This window comes from Arvicanthis niloticus, chromosome 13, assembly GCF_011762505.2.
Source record: "Arvicanthis niloticus isolate mArvNil1 chromosome 13, mArvNil1.pat.X, whole genome shotgun sequence".
Classification (NCBI taxonomy): Eukaryota; Metazoa; Chordata; class Mammalia; order Rodentia; family Muridae; genus Arvicanthis; species Arvicanthis niloticus.
Genome location: NC_047670.1, coordinates 32,439,514 through 32,460,334, shown reverse-complemented (window position 1 = coordinate 32,460,334; position 20,821 = coordinate 32,439,514). Strand labels below are relative to the sequence as shown.

Below are 20,821 nucleotides of genomic sequence, written 5' to 3'. Positions count from 1 at the left end.
TATGGCTGAGGGTCCCCACAACATGAGGAGCTGTATTAAAGAGTTGCAGAATTGGAAGAGTGAGAACCATTGCTCTAGAGGTCTTCAGGAATGTCTAAGTAAAGACAGGAATGTCTTCTACAAGAGGTGTTCTGTGGCTAGCCACTCTTATTGAGCAAACTTGGTACATTTGTGTTGCCTTTGCTGCCTGGTATATGATATTAACTGTTATAAACGATATCAAAATGATGCCAGGCTCTTTGTGTGCTGCCTGCTCATTAGTTCTGGTCAGGTCTCTACCACACTGAGGATAAAGGGATGAAGGAGTGAGAGGTGAAATACTTAGTTACAGGACCACAGCTGGTCCTTTTGAGGTCGACAGTCAACTAAGACCACAAAGGCTGAAAGTGACATTCAGAAGTTCAATTAAAAGAATCCACACATAGTGTTTTAAGTTTTTATTTGCTTACAAAAAAAAAGAATAAAAACATATCTGCATTTACAAAGCAATCCCTGTAGTCAAGGAGAGGCAAGCCCTGAAACTCACTCCTGGACAAATGATTTGTCAAAAAAAAAAAAAAAAATGGGTCTCTTCTGCATCAAAACTAGTAGAAAGTCATTATTTTATACGAATCAAAACTACCAGAAGACAGACTCTATGGTTTTGTTTTAATTAGTGAATCCAGAAAGGCTATATTCTAGGTCTTATTTCTGAGTACCCGTGAAACCAGTTACTGTGTAATCTATGAATTGGACAGATCAGGTCAAACAAGAAGGAGGTAGTTTCCTCAGTGATGGTGTTATTCGATTACCAGCAAGGTCACTGCCATGGGTATGGGGTCAGTGGCATAAACTGGGAATCTCTAAATTAGTTCTTCTGCTGCTAGGGCCCCATATTCCCTCTGATATAACCACACTTCTTTTACTTATTTTACAACTTGAAATGATGTAATAGAGCAGACACTCCAGGGTTTATCCTTCTCAGCACTCTTCTTTGGAAGAAGACCAAATTATCTGGTGTGCAGTTGAAACAATGTCACAGAAAAAGGTGGTTTAAAAACACAATTTTTAAAAACAGTAATATTGATGTTATCCACAGAGGAAATATACCCCATAACATCAGCCCTGCCTCCCTCTGCAAAGTAGAGTACAAACCACGTGACAACATTTGCTAAGTGAAGCTCCAGAAGAGGGCCTGCCCTTGCTCTTCAAATGTCTCCTGAGGTCATCAGATGCCCGTGCTCCACAGATCCATGGCCTCTTGCTCATCCTGGACCGGTGTGAACTCAGGTTGATCTGGATGGGACACTAAAGAGGAAAAGTGGGGGTGGGGGCTGATGGGACCCAGGAACCATAAATGGATAATCTCCCCTATCTGGGTCCTTAGGGACACAGATTTGGTCAGTAAACTATAGAGGTACAATATGTGAGGAGAAAGCATTCATTGTCCAGCCCACCATGCCACTTCCCCATGAGGCTTTCTAGTTAGTAAAAGTAGGAAGAGAAAGACAAACTAGAAAATGATGTTAGAAAACTGGAACCGTGGCCAATTGCTTAAATACCGGATGTTTTTATTTACAAAAGAAACCCTGAAATGCAGTAGAATTGTAGAAGAAAATATAAAATTAAAAACCCAATCTCTTGTTACAAGTCCATCACCAGGGGAGAGTTTCGGAAAGCGGGGATGGTCAAGAGAGGGAAGGGGAGCAAAAGAGCCAGGAGGAAGGTATTCATCATATTGTGTGGAAGAGGAAAGAGACACATACAGTTAATTAACTATTACAGAGCCTTTGTTCGGAGGCGTTTGGGGTAAAATCTTGGCGGACAGCCACAGACCTCCATTCAGACTAACCAGGAAGTTAGGTTCTACTACAGTTGACTTATGTTACTTTGTTACACCATAATGTTATCACTCCGGCATGTCTGGAGTGGGGAAGGCAGGGGACTTGAAAGTCTGAGATGGGGAAGCAGGTGAGGGAGGATAGAGGTGACCATGGTCAGGGACAGGATCTTAGTGGTGGTGGTGAACCAGTTCTGTATCCATAGCCAAATCCCCAGGCCAATGCAACCAAAGGCAGGATTAGCACTTCAGTGTTGGTAATCATTATACGGGATGAGATTTTAGGATTAGCACTTCAGTGTTGGTAATCATTATACGGGATGAGATCTTAGGGGACAGGGGACAGATTTGAGAGGATAGGGAGGAAAAAGATGAACAGAAAAAAATACATATCAACAAAACTTTGACCAATTTATATATCAACAAATTTGACCAATTAGTCTCTAGCAACCAAGGTTAAAATTCTCTTAAAAAGGAAAGATGACTAATTTGTTGACTAATCTCCTTACAGACCTATAATGGTCTCTGAACCTCTCTCTCAATGATTCAGAAAGGCCCCAGACCTCCGCCATGTGTGGAATGCTTCATCTCTCAAAATCTTAGCTTATCACTTAGTGATGAAGCAAAACCAGCGTGGTAACTTTTATCTTGAGACCTTTCTTGTCATGTGGTGGGCAGATGTCATCTAGAAGAATTTGGGGGGCCTCGCTTATTATGGGGGAGAGCTAAAACTGAGAGTGAAATTTCACAGGATGTAACAGCCACACCATAACAGGAACAACATGGGGGATATTTAAATGTTCAATTATATGTGACAAGTGACCCACGAGGAGGCCAAGTCTCTGTGGGTCACCATTTGGCTAATGTTCTACCACTATGCTATATCCCTAGCCTAGGAATCAACATTTGGAAGCAAAGAAAACATGGATGCAGTGTTATTTAAGTTTTTGCTAAGGGATGTGAGTAGACAGTGCAGTAATTTGCACTCTACAGAAGATGATGTAAGGGAGTGTGGAGTCCAGGCTCTGCTGCCCTCCCTAACCGTTTAATTTCCAACACCACCCCCCATCCCTGCCACACACACAGGTTAGTAGTAACCATTGTATAACTGGGTAAATCTCTCAAGAGACTGGTACTTACCTCCAACGCCATAGGCAGAACACGAGGAGGGGTCACAATACCCAGGCTGGCCAGAAGGACCCTGGGGTCCAGGTACTCCCAGGTGGCCTGGGGGACCCCTTGGTCCAGGAGAGCCAGGTGGCCCAGGACTGCCAGGACGACTTTCCCCTGAAGGTCCTGTGAAGTAACCAAAGGTGAAGAGTTTGCGATTTACAAGAATAGAGTGAGTTTAGAGACCACCGTGAAGAAAATTAACTTTAAAAGAAGCAATCTCCTATGTCTCAACAATTAGGGGACTCAGCTGCTCTATTCACTGTGTTGTTTTCCCTAGAGTCCCTGGGCAAAAGATCGTATCAGAATCATATGTTCTCCTCAAAGACAATGCTTGTAATCAGCTCCAGAGTTAGGAGCAAAATGTATTCTTCTCTATGTCCTCTTGAGCATTAAAACGAGAAGGAGAAGGAGGAAGGCCATTGTCAAAACTCTCATTTTCTCAATGAGGCTCTTGTTTTCCAACACAGCTCCTTATGAACCCAATACGAGGGCCAGCACACATGTGCACACCCATGAATACATTCAAATCACAGTCTCATAAAGCTAAAATTGTTGTGTAAATTAGTACCGGCTTATGATTTTAGCTAATTAAATTAGTCAAGGTCTAAAAACGTTATCCTGGAAGAGACAAATTGGATGTAGTTTAAAATTGGACCCAGCACATTAGTCTAAATTTCCCTAGGCCATCTTACATTGATTAAGGACTATGAATGGAAATAAGGGGTGATTAAAAAATGTTTTTGAATTCAAGAAATCTGTTGGGTTAGTGTTTTTGTTTTGCCAGCATGTTGAATTTTAGGCCTGGCTTTCCTTAGATTAAAAGGCATTCTTCAACTAGAAATAAAGTCACTCAAGTGCATAGAGTGAAGAAGGGGCTCCTGAAGCCCCACCCCTCAATGAGGAGCGATTGGCAACTGATGACTGTGGTGGGAGGAGACATCAGTTTGTTTGTTTGTTTGTTTATTTGTTTGTTCAGGAACGTGGCCCTTGAAAGGTTACTGCATCTGAGCACATATAGGAAGCACTAGGGACTTGGCAGCCCTTTTTTTCTTTTTAATGAGCACATGAAATTAGAAGGGAAAAGTGGTTTTCAGGGGGAGCAGATAAGCATAAATCCGAGAGGGAAGGGAGATGAATTTTGATCAAAACAAATTACGTGTGTATATGAAATATTCCAACCATAAAAAGTTAAATCTCACTCAACTAGCATTGGAACGAGGTGTAGATACAAGTAGCATTTGCTGTTGGAGTGATGTGAAGTCTACAGGCACCTTCTGCTTCAGCTGGGCAGTTCTTACCAACCACCCATGACACCAATTCCTCACACAACCGCTAGGGGAAGGATTTACAATCAAGATGGCCCTATTGCTTTGGGGCTATGGCTTAGAGACATAATCCAAAACCACTGTTTCGCTGGAACGAAAAGTCTATAAGCATTTGACTTGGTAAGAGGAGGATGGGACAACTGGACACAAGCTCATGTTTCCGGTGACAACTCAACTCATCTGGAAATAATCTGAAAAACATGATATTGTGCTCAAGACTCCAAGCTTCCACAAAGCTCATTTGGCAAGACAACCACAGCAGGAACTACCAATGTTCTTCAAATTCCCTTGTGTTTCTCTCGATTTCATGCCTCCCTTCCAGTTCAGCTGAGGCTGTGTGACTAGTTCCAGCCAGAGGGGTATGACTGGATGTAAGACATCACCGTATTTAGGAAGTTGAGATTGATGGGCCTTCCACATCTTCTTCTTGGAGGGTCCAGAACTCATGATCGACATCATGTGGTTAAATATGGGAGAGTGTTCATCTCAGACATATGCATATATGCAAATGTGAAGTAACGCTTCCTTGTGCCACCAAGCACTTGGGATTTATCTATTACTATAACCTCGTTTAACTCATCCAAGCAAAACAAACCCAAATGTGCTGTAACCTTTAAGGCTGACATAATGGGTGGACTGTAACCAGTGCACTGGCCTTGCAATAAAGCACATGAGAAATATAGCTATTCCAGCTGACATAAGGATGGAATGTGATGATTCCCTGGACCTATGAAGTGATCATAAAGATTTATGTCTTATAATTTCTGTTAGGTAGAAAGATTTACCTGCTGGCCCAGGGGGACCTCTTGGGCCTTGAGTTCCAATGCCTGGATTTCCTTTCTCTCCTTTGACACCAGTTAGACCTGTTTCCAAAAAAGGGGGACACAAAAGATCTCTTCAGAATTAAATCTTAGAATTCCCATTTTTATATGTTACAAAGGTACTTTTCTGGTGAGCGCTATGAGGACAGTTTAAGATGACAGGTATCATAGGATTTCAGGTTAAACTCTGACATGGTGAACTTATACAAAATCACATTACAGGGGATCAGCATCGGAGCCATATTTTCCCCTCTTTCCTACTGATTTGCTTCCGCCTGCCAGGAACAGGCCTGCCACTGCGCACAGCAGACCACTCAGTGTATGCAGTTGGCAATCCACAAGTAGCACAATAAGAATCACAAGTGCACATCGTGTCTAACATTTTCCTTTGGGTCCACCCCGTAATACATCTGCAAGAGGCATGAATTATAATTAAACAACACAGTTCTGAAGTGCATGACTTTCCATTAAGAACTTGGAAGCTTCAGGAAAGCCTGTGTTTCATTTGGCTGGTTCAGTCCCATAAAAATCGAATCCTATTTGAGTTTCTTTTCCACTGAGCAGACCTCTTATTCCAAATAATTTACAGTATTTTTTTTTTTTGAGACAGGTTCTCACTATGTAGCCCTGACTAGCCTGGAACTCACTCTGTAGATGACGCTGGCCATGAACTCACAGAGATCTGCTTGCTTCTGCCTCCTGAGTGCTGGGGTTAAAGGTGTACACTACCATGCCTGTCTTGATTTTCAGTATCCTTAATAAACCATACAATTCTACAGGTAAAAAAAAAAAAATCAACGCAGTCAATACACTCTGACACATCCTTATCCAATATTCTACAGTAAGACTGCTGGATGGGTGATAGCACCTTTAGCTGTACTGGCTTCAATCCAAGACAGGTTAGTATTATATTAGAAGCAGGTTCCATAGCTCACATAATAGTGTCTCTGCTATACAGTGTTCAGGTGCAACGAGGCTTGTAAAGATGGGCGTACAAAGCAGCATCTCTCTTTAACACTTACTGAGAGGTAACGTCTAATGGACTGAGACTGGAGGGAAATGTCAGTCACTTAGAATAGTAAATGTGATAGTTAGTAGTATCACAAAGGATTTACAACTTCAAATTACAATAGCTCTTCCTTAGCATAATCGTAATACATAGTCACTATAGAAAACTTTGAAGTCAGAATCAAGAATTCTGACAACTGGAAGTAGTGTTTTGACATCTTAGCTTATAAGCTTTAAAAAAAGAAAAGTGTTGGTGTAGTATTTGTTCTGGAAATAATGACTGAGGAGGAGATCAGCTAGTGGTGAACAGATTTTAAATAATGAATTATACTGCACGGCTATGCAATTTGGCTATAGTCTGCAATCCTAGTAATTATCTCCTGGGGTCCAAATACCATGGTATCTCTGACATTAAAAAAATCTCTCCTTTCTGGGTAGAAATCATCTAATGAGCCAACTACTGTAGCACTGCACAGCACCCACTCCTACCGCACCTTGGTGATGCTGAGCGACCCCCAATAAAGGACAGCGCTTCTATTACTGCTCCAGACACCACAGTCCAACCCAAACCCAATATGCACACATCCAGGTGCCATCTGACTCTCCTTTGAGAAGCTCACAGGTAGTAAAGATTTCTGAAAGGCAAATCTGTCATCTCCTTTTAAAGGCACACAACTAACTCCAATAGGCTTTGGTTCATGTTCAGTTGCTGACCAAGCTGCCAGACAGAAAACCACTCTATGCCAGTGTGTTACTTTTGTGTCACAGTGACCAAAGTACCAACCGGAAACATGTTAAAGGAGACAAGGTTTGCCAGCGCTCACAGATTCAGGACCGTAGGTCCTTCACACTGGAAAGGCATGGCAGAATTCATAGTGGTAGCAACATGTGGCAGACTCTGCTCACACTGTGGTGAACCACGAAGCAAAGTGATCTGGCTGGAACCAGGGGTAGATATGTAACCTCCAAAGCCCTAGCTAGCCACCACCTAAAAATCTACTTTAAAAATAACAAGTGGCAGGCAAACACTGAAACCGTGAGCCTCTGGAGACACCGCAGATCCAAACACCTGTAGATAGTCTACTGCATATTAGTTTAGAAGCTATCTGGAGTTAGTTCCTCTTAGGGAGTGAAGGTCCCCCATTTGTCAATGCTTGGAGCCTAAACTGTGTCTCCATATTTAGAGACAGACACTTTTCTTCTGTCAGAGTCACAAAATACCCCCTCTGGGGAGCCTCTGATTGTGAAGGCGTTAAACAGAAGAAGCCATGGATGAGTAACACGAAGCTGTTCTTCGTTAGCCTTTACCCAGTGACTCAGCCCCCTTATGACCTTATGCTGCAGGAGCATCCTGACTTGCTCTCAACAAAAGACATTGGCTGGAAGGGACCTGCAGGAAAGTCCCTGCAACAGCAACCCAGTTTCCTGACTTATTCATCAGAAAGAAAAAGGCAAAGGGGCTAAAAAGTAACAAATCTGGCTGTTTTGATTTTGGAAATCTTTAGAGAAACGTTAAGTATCATTTGGTGCTATCTAAAATGCAAGTGTTAGCAACCAATAGAGAACCTCACGAAAATATCCAGCCCATTGAAATGTCTCAGAAAAACAAAAAAAAAGATTGCAAAGATACAAAGCTTTATTGGTAGGGAAATTTGGGCTTTATTGTCCTTGAAGTTAGTGTGGAGTCCATGCTCCTCTAAGTATAGGCTAATGTGTTAATATTTGTCTGTGTACACATATGATTCCCATAACGGAGATTATGCAAGCCCATCAAACTGAGCTAGACTGACTCTCTCTCTCTCTCTCTCTCTCTCTCTCTCTCTCTCTCCCTCTCTCTCTCTCTCTTTCTCTCTCTCTCTCTCTCTCTCTCTCTCCGTCTGTCTCCCTCTCTCCATAAATAAGTTAATGGGTATTGAAATTAAAGAGCAAGTTATATTCAGACCCAAAGTTAGACGGAGAGATGCTTTTGTAAGCCTTGTAGACCTAGATAAAAAGCATGAGAATCAAGTGTCCTAAAGCATGAGTGGTTTGTATTTTCCTGGAAGGAACCTGAGTTATAAATAGCCAGCTGCTAACATGACAAAGGCAAGAGGGAGAACCCTTTAGGAAGGCTCATTTACATCTAAAACAACCCCACAGTGTCTATCCTTGGTCACTGTCACACAAAGCATAGAGCCCCTTATAGAGCACAGCAGTCACAATCCATAACAAAGGATTTTTTTTTCAAGACTGAAGGTGAGGCCACTTAACAATGAGATGGGGTCACAGAAGCTTGGTGCCAGTGTCCTTTCTAGGAAAAGGCTGGCAGTCCTTAGTACAGGAGATATTCCCTCCTGAAACACCCCTCCCTCTCAACTGCCTCCACAACTATTCCTCCTTCTTTATGCCTTTTTATTTTTTGAGGCAAGGTATCATTATATACTACTATCTATCCTGGAACTCACTATGAAGACCAGGCTTGTCTCAAACTCACAAAGACACACATGCCCTTGCCTCCCAAGTGCTGGGATTAAAGGTGTCCATCAACATGCCTAGTAATTCCTCATTCTTTTTTTGTTTTTGTTTTTTGAGACAGGGTTTCTCTGTGTAGCCCTGGCTGTCCTGGAACTCACTCTATAGACCAGGCTGGCCTCGAACTCAGAAATCCACCTGCCTCTGCCTCCCAAGTGCTGGGATTAAAGGCGTGCGCCACCACCGCCCGGCGTAATTCCTCATTCTTGAAGTCTCAACTCAACTCTGTCATAATTCTAACAAGAAGAGTCACAACAGGTCCAAGAGGTCAAGGGTTATCCATCTTATTGTGGCTTCCTTACAGCACTGTATTGGTGTCTTCCATGTGGCACATAAGTAAAAAAGGTTAGTTGAGTGAACTAATGGATGAATGGATGGATTTTCTACTGTCATGGCTTCCCCATAGCCTTTACTATCTCTGACACCATTTAACTACCTCCTCTCATGTCCATCTTGCCCCCACACTAAGAGCCTTTTGACTGCTGTCACCAAACCTTAATTAGCTCTTTTATATCAGACCAAGTGAGAGTTTCACACTGAATAGGTAGCCCAGGACTTATGGACAGCAACTAAGTTGATTAGGGCCTAATCAACACTCAGATGCTTGTAACTAGCACCCATGATCCCAGAGGGATGAATAGTCAAGTTGAGGCTGACGCTTAACTCTTATCTCCCACCTCAAAACTGATTTTTACCATTCTAGTTCCCTATGTGCCTTGTAATCCTAAAATTTGGGGTTCTAGTTAAGAGGATCATAAATTCAAGGTCAACCTCAGTGACATAGTGAGTTTGATGCAGCCTGAGCTGTATGAGAGACACTGCATCAAAAAAATAAAATTGTTCTGTGTAATTAATGGTTGATGTGTAGTCTGTTGCTATGTATTGTGATACTAAATTTTGTACTGGAAGGCCTACAAGTGAATTCTCACGTGTACAAGCTTTTGTTGTGCAAACCTTGATTTTTTTATTTAAAACTATTAGTTAAATAAAACTGGCTACAGCTAATTATTGGAAAAATTAGAAGTAAGTGGGCTGTCAGTTACCTGTTTGGGGATAGGAGGAGGAGTGAGGAGAGATTAGGAGGAGAAGGAGGAAGAATACGGAGAGAGGAAGCCACCATGAGAGGAAACAGACCATCAACGGGTGGCTGGGAGAAACAGCAAGTATCTGGGGTACACCGCTGGGGAGGTAGCCAAGACAGCAGTTAGAAAGTAGATTGGGGTGACCTCCCAGTAATTGTCAAAGCCAAATAAAATAACTATAATCTGAGTCTCATTCATTTGTAAACTAGTCAGGGGTGGGGGGAGCTTAAATTGGTTGTACGTGTTAGGAATTCATATATATCATAAAATATTTTTTAAAAGATTGTTGAACTTCTGGGTGAAGTTCCACTGTAGGCGTGGATAAGGAAAAATGAGGCTGCTGTTGTATCAGGTAGTCTTATACACTCTTTCACCGGGTATCAGTGCCAGGTGGTTTACGGATGCAAGCTCATTTACAAGCTTCCCAAGAACTAATGGGGCTGATTCTACTACTAGCCCTGAAAGAGGGATGCACAACTGAGGCCAAGTTACCTGGCTTAACAGGATCACGGGAAAACAGAGTAGGCTGGGATGTGCACTTCTATGCAAGCCAATCAATGTACCGCCACCTCTACCCCTGATGCTGGACCTGTGGCCTGTTTGTTCTTGTTAGGATTGCGCTTTTCCAGCCGCCTGCCAAATGGTCTGCGTGGTCCCTCTACCTTCCACTCAGCAATCAGCTTGCAAGTTTAGTACCAACTGTCCTCTTGCCCACTTGCCTTCTGCTCTAAGACTCGAGTTGAGTTTGAAAGGATTCTTACGCTCACTGACTACATGGCCCTTTGTTGTCTGTTTCCTATTTTTCCTTGGCCCATTGGCCTTCAACTTGGAATATTTTATTCCTTTCTGTGCCCTTGGCCACCCTCAAGCACTCCAGGCAGGAATCATGCAGATTCACTTCTTCCTGAGTGGAGACATTTGGAGAAACTCCTGGGATTTCTGCCTGGGCAGAATGCTTTCAATGGCATTATACTAAGAAGCCAGAAACTGTGAAGCAAGGCTTCAGCTGTGTTCTATTTGTCAGTTGCCAGGGAGATGCTGGCAATGAGATGCAAGTGTAGTCTTGTTCTTCTTGTGGTGTGGGTTCTAGTGTCTGAAAGGCACAGGGTACTTGGTACTGCTTACAAGAAGGCAGAGCAACTGATTTGGTGCATTTTTCTGAATGTTCAATGCATCCTGCTGAGCTCTCCTATTCTATGGGTTTGCTTTAAGATCATAAGGGGCTCTATGCTTTGTGTGACAGTGACCAAGGATAGACACTGTGGGGTTGTTTTAGATGTAAATGAGCCTTCCTAAAGGGTTCTCCCTCTTGCCTTTGTCATGTTAGCAGCTGGCTATTTATAACTCAGGTTCCTTCCAGGAAAATACAAACCACTCTAGACCTTGCTAAGAAAGTGAATTTAACAGGGAGAGGATTAATTCCAAAGTTAAGATGGTGGTGGTGGTGGTGGGGGAAGGGTGGGGAGAGAGACATGAAAAAAGATACGGTGGTCCCTGTCATCAACACTCACCTGTCTACTGTACAGCTGTAGGTTGCCTGTTCACAGCTACGGGTACTTGGGTGGCAAAAAGGAACACAGGTCGTGTCAAGCACTAGAAATCCTGGCTTCTTGCTCATGAGTTTTTCCTGCTCACACTGTGACCCCACAGGTGCCCAAGAGTGTCAGAGCAAAGGCTACTCTGTCACTTTCCTCTCCAAAACATCAACATCCCTCCTCCAATGCTATGACATCATCTACAGCACAAATTATCAAGAATTCATGTTATTTGTAGTTCCTGGGAAAGCTGATCCAAGTTTTGAACCAATCTACTCCTGGGGTTGAAAAGAATTATATCAGGGAAATGGGATAAGTCTATAAAAATTTTTAAATAAAAAAAAATGTGTTAAAAATCAACAGGTCTTCTTTCTGAATGACCACATTTTGTATAAGGAGGCTCACTGTGTTATCCCAGTTTTCCAAAGAACTTCAGAAAAATCACGATCCTCTGCCATATTTACCTAGTAATCTAATGCTGATATTAAATCTTTTTAAAAAATGAAATTGGAAAGGCCAATGCATGTGTCTTTTCTATATATGTTTTAGCCCACTTTTAAGATGTGCATTTGGAACATACCAATTTCATCATTAATATATTTACTTTTTGAGATGCCACATCCACAAACCCACAAGAACTAGTTTATCAGAGCTAAACAACTTTAGTTTCATCGTATGAAGTAGGATTTGTTACGTGCCCTGTGCACTTAGTTATCATGTTCAAACACTGAGAAATGTAGAAAAGAGAAAGGTGTGGTTTTATAAAAAGGAATTCCTTCCTCTCTGTCTCCGTTCCTCCTTTTTTTCCTTCCCTTCCTCGACCCCAACTGTCACTACCTGATGAAATAAAGTCTCTTTAAAAACAAGGTTGACTTGAGACGTGATACTCACGCCGTTCACCTATAGTCATGGTTTACTAACATGCCGTCTCCCACACAGACACACCATAAACACAACAGCCTGGGCTTCCAATCTCATCATGATGCTAGAATGATTGAGAAATAGAAGCCGTGAAGCTAGCCAACAAGCAATCAACGCCATGCATCATTTAAGATTTATGAAAGAACTATTGAATTTCAGGTGGCCTGGGGAAATAAAATATACATTCTTTGAGGAAAGCAGAGTCTCCTTGGTGAGATAGAATTAACAAAAGTGAAATCATTAAAATCCAATGCAAGACAGCCTGTTCCACCTGGGTGCTAATGGTGCATATGACATACTCATGAGGGAGGAATCAGTCTGTTGATTTATTAAATATATGTTTGAAACTGCTGTCTAGATGGTAAGATTTTTATTTTTTAAGTAAAAAAATAATTATATTGGCTTTCATGGCAAAAAAAAAAAAGAGTTTTTATTTACACTGCTTCACACTTTTTGTTATGGTTGTAAAGACCTAATTTAATCTGATTTCAATTTGACAATGGCCTTATTTTTTAAACCTTCATGTGTTCAGAAAATGGTTTTGTCTTGGTTACAATGCATTTCAGAAACAGTGTTATAAAAGATCATGATGCCTGTAAAAATGTTTATCTATCCTGTCTTATACTTCCTTGAGGTGCTTAAACCCGCATATTCTAAAAAGCTACATTTATAATTAAATGATATTAAAGGCTATAAGAAAAAAAAAGCAGACAAATGAAGGGAGAAAGTTGGCACACTGGAGTGACCTTTTTTATCCCCTTCACTTCTCAGTGTCCCAGAAGTTATATCTTACGGGAAAGCGGGAAGTGGGGAGGGAGAAGGCGGCCATGCTACTGGATAAAAGCATTATGCCTGGGTTTAGTCTAGGAGCGTGATGAAATAAATAATGACTCGTGATTTTGTCTCCCTCCAAAATGGACTTAACTTACTGAACTTACTTCCCTGCACTTAAACATGAACTGTGCTTTCTGACTCCCACACTGGTTCTGACAGATGGAGGATGGCAGAATTAAAAGCTTGCATTTCTGAGACAGACATGCAAGAGTCCAGAAAGACATTGTGAACTCTTTGTTTTTCTGTTGTTCACCACCGGCTCTGGGAAAAATGACAGCCATGCTATGAACGACTGCCATGGAGAGTTCCAAGCTAAGAGAATGAGCCCCTATGGCCATCCTGGTACCAGACGCCCTGTGAGGAAGCTGTCTCTCATGAGCTGGTTTCCCAGCCAAGCTCAGCCTCTGCTTACTTACAAGCCTGGCTGACATCACATCTTTCACTTTAAACATCACTGTGGGCTCAAAGCTTTTAACTGAACACTAGTCCCTTGGAGAAAAAAAATTAAAATGCAAAGAAAAGAGAAAAAGGCAAGAGAAAGAAAATCCACTGTTAAACATCTTAACCCATACACTAGGACAATACCATCAGACTTACAGAGAGAGGTCTTGTTCTAAAGGGAGTTCAAATTAGACTTCATCTCATTGCATGAGAAGAGGGAACCCTATCTGTCTGTATTCACCTCTCAAGAAGTGTGAAGTGGGGAGAAGAAAGCAAAATGTATTTCAGTTGATTCTTAATAGCAATAGAAATAAATAACACGTGCCATGCAACTGAATATCAATGGCAATAAAAAATGATCACAGGAAGACTGTCAAGCAGCAAATCATAACCAAACTCATTGACACACTCTCTTTTCTCAAGCTCATCTGTCCCTTGAAGGTTATTTATTTTCCAGAACCAAAACAGGATAGATGGACATTAAGAGTTTTCCCAAAGATCCTTTCCATTGTGACAGTCTTGGCTGAGAGTGTGATGCTGTCATTGATAACCAACACCATCTGTCAAATTTATCTGCAGCTCTCACAGCTAAGTTTTAAATCACAGGAATACTGAACACAAGAAACCTCCCCAGTATCAAATCTGGGTCTATTTTCGAACAGTTTATCACCTGTGTTACAGACATAGGTTATCTTAGTATGCAGCAGCAATCCCTGCCTCTGTGACATTTCTTGGTCTCTCAGATGGACTGTCATTTACTTATGGCACCTGACTTTCACTTGGGTTTTCTTGAGGCCATTCCCTGATCAGTCGCTGATGTTTATGTGGAAGTACAGTGTGTATGTACCTCTATGAAAAATCTTTTCAGTGAAATGTAGATCCAGGTCCTGATCTGCTTGTTCTGCTCAGTGAATTTGAACAATTAATATTATGTATTTGCTGCAGCTTCATCACCTAAAATAGAGCTTTTCTGGGTACAGTGATGCACATCTGTAACCTCAGCCCTTAGGAGGGTCAGGAGTTCACAACTAGACCCAGCTACATTGCAAGTTCAAAGCCAGCATAGGCAACATGAGACTTTGTCAAAAAAACAAAACAGGCTAGAGTGATAGTTCAGTTGGTAGACTGTTTGATTTGCAGACATAAATGTCTGAGTTGGATTCTCAGAACTCATAGAAGAAGAAAAAACAAAACAAAGAGGAAAGATAGAAGAGGAGGAGGGGAAGGGGAAGATAAAGGAGAAGGAGTAAAAAGAAGCAGAAGCAGGAGAAGAAAGAGGAGGAGAAGAAAGAGGAGAAGGAGGAGGAGGAGAAGGAGAAGAAGAAGAAGAAGAAGGAGGAGGAGGAGGAGGAGGAGAAGAAGAAGAAGGAGGAGGAGGAGGAGGAGGAGGAGGAGGAGGAGGAGGAGGAGGAGGAGGAGGAGAAGGAGAAGAAGGAGGAGGAGGAGGAGGAGGAGGAGGAGGAGGAGGAGGAGGAGGAGGAAGAGGAGAAGAAGAAGAAGAAGAAGAAGAAGAAGAAGAAGAAGAAGAAGAAGAAGAAGAAGAAGAAGAAGAAGAAGAAGAAGAAATAGAAGAAATAGAAGAAAAAAAGGAGAGGAAGGAGGAGGAGTAAGTGATGGTGTGCGCTTGTAATTCCAGTACCAGAGAGGCAAAAACAAGAGACCTCTGGAGCTCACTCATCAGTCACCTACTACCTACTTAGCAAGTTGAGTAAGATGTTTCATGAAAGGGGATGGATAATACCTGAGTAACAATGCAGTTGTTATCTGGCCTCCAGTCATATCTGCATACGTGTGTGTGTGTGTGTGTGTGTGTGTGTGTGTGTGTGTGTGTATGCACACACACACAGATACACAGACAGGTGCACATGAATGGATGGGCTAATCAGGGCTAGAATGCACACATATGAATGTACACACACACACACACACACACACACACACACACACACACACCATGCATGCACGCTAATCCAGGGCTGAAATGTACTCAGTGGTTAAACATCTTTTTAGCATATGGAAGGTCCTGGATTTGACCTTCAGCATCATAAAAATAATGGAGCTAATCCTGATCACATAAGGGTTTTATTTTTAATAAATAATGTGTTGGCCAATAACACAGGGTATTTGCTCCATATTTACCAACACTCTTTCTTATCAAAGTCTACAATCACATCTTTCTCTAAATCCTGAAACCATTTACTTTCTACACCTCTCCAGGTATCTGTCATCCCCCAGCCTATAAACGCAGTAGTATTTCATCCTTCTTTCTTCTCTGAGCCATTCCCAGTTTTTGGATGAGATAGTGTGTGCGTTGGTCCATGACAACTATTGGCAGAGGTGTTTGATGCTGAATAAGTTCCAGCCACAAATAATAGTATTATCTCTCACATGGAGAAGCCACAAAACCTCACAAAATCCCTGTGCTTGAATAAAACTCTGCTGATTTATTGTAGGAAACATACCAAATATGAAATTCAGTTTTAACTAAGAAAATAAAAAATGAAAATACTGAGTTATGTGGTGCCTTTGATCCAACTATTTTTGAAGAATCATAGGAATTAGAGAAATTGTCAATGAAGTCAGAAGTTAACACATTTTATTGATTCTTTCTGAGTAAATTAAAAAGATCACATCCCAAATAAATAACTCATTTCAAATAAATGAAGAAACTCACGGCTCACCTGGTTATAGTCTGTTTTCAATTCAAGATACCAGTGTAGACATGAACATTTCAACAACTGGCGTAAGAAACTGAGCAGATAAATTGATTATCCAGGAAATCTATTTTGGATCACCCTAGTTAGTTACCAGAGAGGCCAGGAAATTCAGAAAAGCCAGTACATGACCTCAGCATTTGAGGGATGCAAGGAGGAAAGTGAAGGTTGATCCTGATAAGAAGAGCCCACACCCAAGGGCAGTGCAGGCTGCAATGGGAGGAACTAAGCAAGCAAAAGAAATGCTGGTCCACAGACAGTTTTCTTTGACTATCATAAGGTAAGGGAAAGCAGATGAGAAACCAGGCTACATAACAAACGCACACTGCTGGGCAGAATGGAGGCCCTGCAGTTGTGAGTACCAGCAATTGTTGAAGTCAGTCAGCACTGGCCTGTGTGAAGAAAATACCAGCTGGTCTCTCTGAATCCTCCCGTTCTGAGGATCCTCTGGTATGTTACAATCTAACTGAGAAGAGAGCCAACAGAATATTGTTCCTCATAAGTTGAGTCAGACTGTCAGAGATGAAATGAGACAAAGGGTCAAGGAGGAGACAGAGAGACAGACAGCCAGAATGAGCAAAAATCGTCCCTGAGTTAATAAGGGGAGCTGTGGAGAGCCATCCCTCATTGCTTAGACCAAGGCCCTGTCTGTCATTTTCTTCTACTCTCTACACGCAAAAAATGTTTGGCCAGTTCTCGAAGGAAGGAGGTAAGTAAAGATACTATGTCAAAGTAGTATTTTTAAAACTGAGATGATAAAAATCCAAGATCTCCTGTGATGGATTGTGTGTGAATTTGACACAACCTTGGGAACAGAGTCTCAATGAAGGACTGTCTAGAGCAGTTTGGTCTATGGACATTTCTGTGGAAGATTGTGTTGACTGCCTTAAGTGATGTGAAAAGACTCAGTCTGAAAATGGGCTGTATCTGTGCCCTGATTTGGGTTCTTGACTATATACGAGTGTAGAAAAATAGCCGAGTACCGTGTGTGTGTGTGTGTGTGTGTGTGTGTGTGTGTGTGTGTGTGCATTGATTTCTTCCTGACCTTGACTGTGGATTAGAGTGATTAGCTGTTTTAATGTCCCATTGCTTTGACATCCCTGCAGTGATGGACTGTCACCTGCAAGTGTGAGTTAAGATAAGAACCTTTTCTCTGGGGTTCTTGCTCTGGGGAAGTACTAAATTACTCTGTGAAAAAATATTTTAGCGCATCAACATAAATGAAACTAAATCACACCCACACACCCACACACCCACACACCCACACACCCACACACCCACACACCCACACACCCACACACCCACACACCCACACACCCACACACCCACACACCCACACACCCACACACCCACACACCCATTGGCCTTTTAATAAAAAAAAAAAAAAGAAAAGAGGAAACCAGGGCAAGAATGTTGTTCCAGTTCTCCAGCTTCGTATGTTTGCATGACTACTACACCAGCATTCCAAACCTCTCCTTCTTCTACCCGTTCCCCCTTTTGTTTTGTCTACACACACACACACACACACACACACACACACACACACACACACACACGGTACTCAGCTATTTTTCTAATAGTTTTGTTTTGTTCGTAGCCCTGGCTGTCCAGCAACTCTATTTGTAGACCAGGCTGGCCTCAAGCTCAACAATTCACCTGCCTCTGCCTGAAAGTACTGGAATTAAAGTTGTGGGCCAACATGCCTCACTCACTTACATATATTTCTATATAATTTACTGTACAGTATTTTTTTTAGAAGCTTGAAAAACTACAACAGAGAAGCCAAATGGGGGACTTCTGACAAAAAGTTGGCCAACTGAAGAAAGCTGTGTGTCTTCAGCCTCAGCAGAGAGAGCTTCATTTGAATTCTATGCTGGAGATTATCTGCCAGTCATGTTTCTTTTACTCTTGCTTTCAGAGTTATTACACTGATGAGTAAAAACATTTACTTTTCCTCATTGTGAAATAGTGTTCTCTTAAGATGGTCTTATGATGATCATGGTGATCATGATAATTTTAATTGATACAATGGAAACAAAACAAAACAAAACCCTTCTGTTTCCTATTACCGGTTCTGCCGTTGGCTGACTTTGAGCCTTGTTTGGCTTCAGTACCTTCATATGCTTCTTTTTATATAAAACTTGAGGGCCAGGAGAACAGATGGCTGAGGACTTCAATTTCAATTCAATTGCACGTGCGCACACATGCGTGCGCAGGCAGGCAGGCAGGCACACACACACACACACACACACACACACGGAGTAATGCCATGGAAAGTCATATACTCAACGGCTGTCAGGCTACCATTTGAGAACTCCTGGGTGATTTTCCTCTGATCTAATCACTCGGTTAATCTTGGAGTATAGAAAAGACTCAGTTCGGCAAGAGCAGACTACGGATTTCCATAAAGAGCAAAGACAACTTGTAGTCTTGCTGAGAGTGGCCTGAGCGCCAGCTCTATATTCTGTGAGTCACAGTTTCTCTAGCCTCGACACCCTTGAAGAGTGCCCTGCTGGCAGAAGTGCCTTCCCTAAAATGGCCAGATCTTTGGCGCACTGGAAGGGCATTAAGCCCTTCTTTCTGATTTTGTGCCCTGCGTGATAATCACATCCAGATCATAATCACTGTGACAGCCATGGAGGACATGAAGTTAAAAGCATTGTGCCCTACCAATCACAACATACAGTCTCTCATGCTCAGCAATCGAGTTGTCAGCTAATGTCAAAGGCACATGAAACCGGGAATAAGAGGTAGTAAGTGTACCACAAGTTCAGGGGTGGCTATACTTCTGCTCTGGGGTGATCAATATGAGGTTCATATGCATAGAAGAGGATTAACCTGAACCTTACACTAAGAAGATGTATAACAAAGAGAAGGAGGATTTCTTTGAAAGGTAGAAAAATAAATAAAATGTATGAAAATGAAGCAGCAGAAACGCACCTATTTAGTGATCATGTCATTTTTGTTTTTAAGTTCATTTATATGATACCACACTCCTGTAAGTAAGGCTCAGAGAATATCACAGAAAAGCCCAAGGACTAAGAGACAACCATTGTAAGACAGTCTCCTCTGGACATGACAGGATACTGCACCCATCAACTCTCAACAGTACAGTTGCCTGCACAAGACCACGCCAACCAACATACCAACATGCACAAGACCACGCCAACCAACATACCGATATGGATTAGAGAAAGTTGACCAGGCCCTACCCCTAAATGCAGAGCTACAGGAAGTAAAAGGCTGCCGAGGAAGAAAAATCACTTTTTCTCCACTTGTGAGCCCTGTGACAAGTGTCGCAATCCTAGGTTGTCAGCCTTACACGGAGGTCCACATGGGCAATGTAACTGGACTCGGGAAGTTGCATATTATCTGTGTATCTGTATACAGGTGGAAGTGAAATTGTAGACCAGTTTGTGAATCTGAGAGGGCATAATGGAGGGACGAGGGAGGGGAAGGAGATGTAAGAAAGACAGAAACAGTGTTCTTATATAGACAATTCTCAATTAAACAAAAGCCTCTGAGAAGTGAGTTAGGGCTTCTGGCCCTACTCTGCTCCACAGTACATATACTCTGATATAAAGGTATGTTGCTTAGTTGTCTCAGTCTCAAGACATATAAAAAATTTAGTGAAAAGAGTAGAGTTAATTTTATTCTTTAATTCAGAGTCTGTCACTGTTTAAGCACCACGGTCACACTCTGATTCACTGTCCCCTTCTCTGGGGATAAGTAGCCCTGCTTACCTCGTTCTCCTGGGGTCCCCGGAACTCCTGCATTTCCTGGGAAGCCTGGGGCACCTGGGGGTCCTTGTTCTCCAGGGGTTCCAGGTGAACCTGGTCTCCCGGGCTCCCCAGGAGGGCCCTGGATGGTCCGGATAGATGAGGACTGGCTGGGGATTTGATTGAGGATGGCTGTGTACCTGGCCATGTGACCTGAGCAACAAGAGACGAATGAATGGTCACATAGTTAAAGGGGGAACTGGAGTGTCATACTTTGAACCTCCCAACAGCTCTGTCAGATGTCCACTGAGAACAAGGCACACCCTTCTGAGATAGGCTCATGTGTAACTTAGCATTTTTGCATTTTTCTCCTGGATGATGTTAATGGCTGGGCTACAATCAAGTCACATCTTATGTGTTTGGAATTCCACAGTTCGCGTCAGTGTCGCAATAAACACCACTGAACAGAAGTCATAAATTTTACACTCATCCTAACATTTACCTGACCCCTGACCCCTCACCCTGCTGCTTTTCTCTGCAGCAATTTCCCTCCACATAACTTACTTGTCTTTGCTCCAACCCACAAAGCCTGCTCCACCCTCCTGCTCTCAAATCCCCAGACAAGGCCTGTCTCCACTCAACTCTGGTTGCCAAGACGGTTTTTCAAGAACCTTTGCCTGTGTCCCAGCTGCAGGCTGCCCTTGTCCTAGGCTTAAATAATAATAATAATAATAATAATAATAATAATAATAATAATAATAATAATAACAACAACAACAACAACAACAAAATCCTGTTGCTCTCTCATAAGCCGTTAACTCAGTTACATTTGGAAGAACACTTTTGAACAATTATAAGTAATGCCCTAATACTGTAATGTTTTATTTTTCATCATCTTTGAGGATGACATTTCCCCCA

At 42.2% G+C, this 20,821-nt stretch overlaps 1 protein-coding gene across 3 annotated transcripts in view; it reads right to left on the bottom strand.

Moving 5' to 3' along the window:
* Nucleotides 1-422: 422 nt before the first annotated feature.
* The window catches only part of Col14a1 (collagen type XIV alpha 1 chain), a 207,977-nt gene continuing 187,578 nt past the window's right edge, over nt 423-20,821 (bottom strand). For 2 of the 3 annotated variants that reach the window (XM_034516485.2, XM_034516484.2), the window contains exons 45-48: nt 19,928-20,116; nt 5,103-5,180; nt 2,960-3,115; nt 423-1,287 (exon numbers count right to left, since the gene is read on the bottom strand). In XM_034516485.2, coding sequence (XP_034372376.1) covers nt 1,208-1,287; nt 2,960-3,115; nt 5,103-5,180; nt 19,928-20,116 — 503 coding nt within the window. In that variant the 3' untranslated portion in view covers nt 423-1,207. Of the gene's footprint in view, nt 1,288-1,533; nt 2,147-2,959; nt 3,116-5,102; nt 5,181-19,927; nt 20,117-20,821 lie in introns of those variants that run through there. The other variant, XM_034516486.2, reaches the window with a different exon arrangement.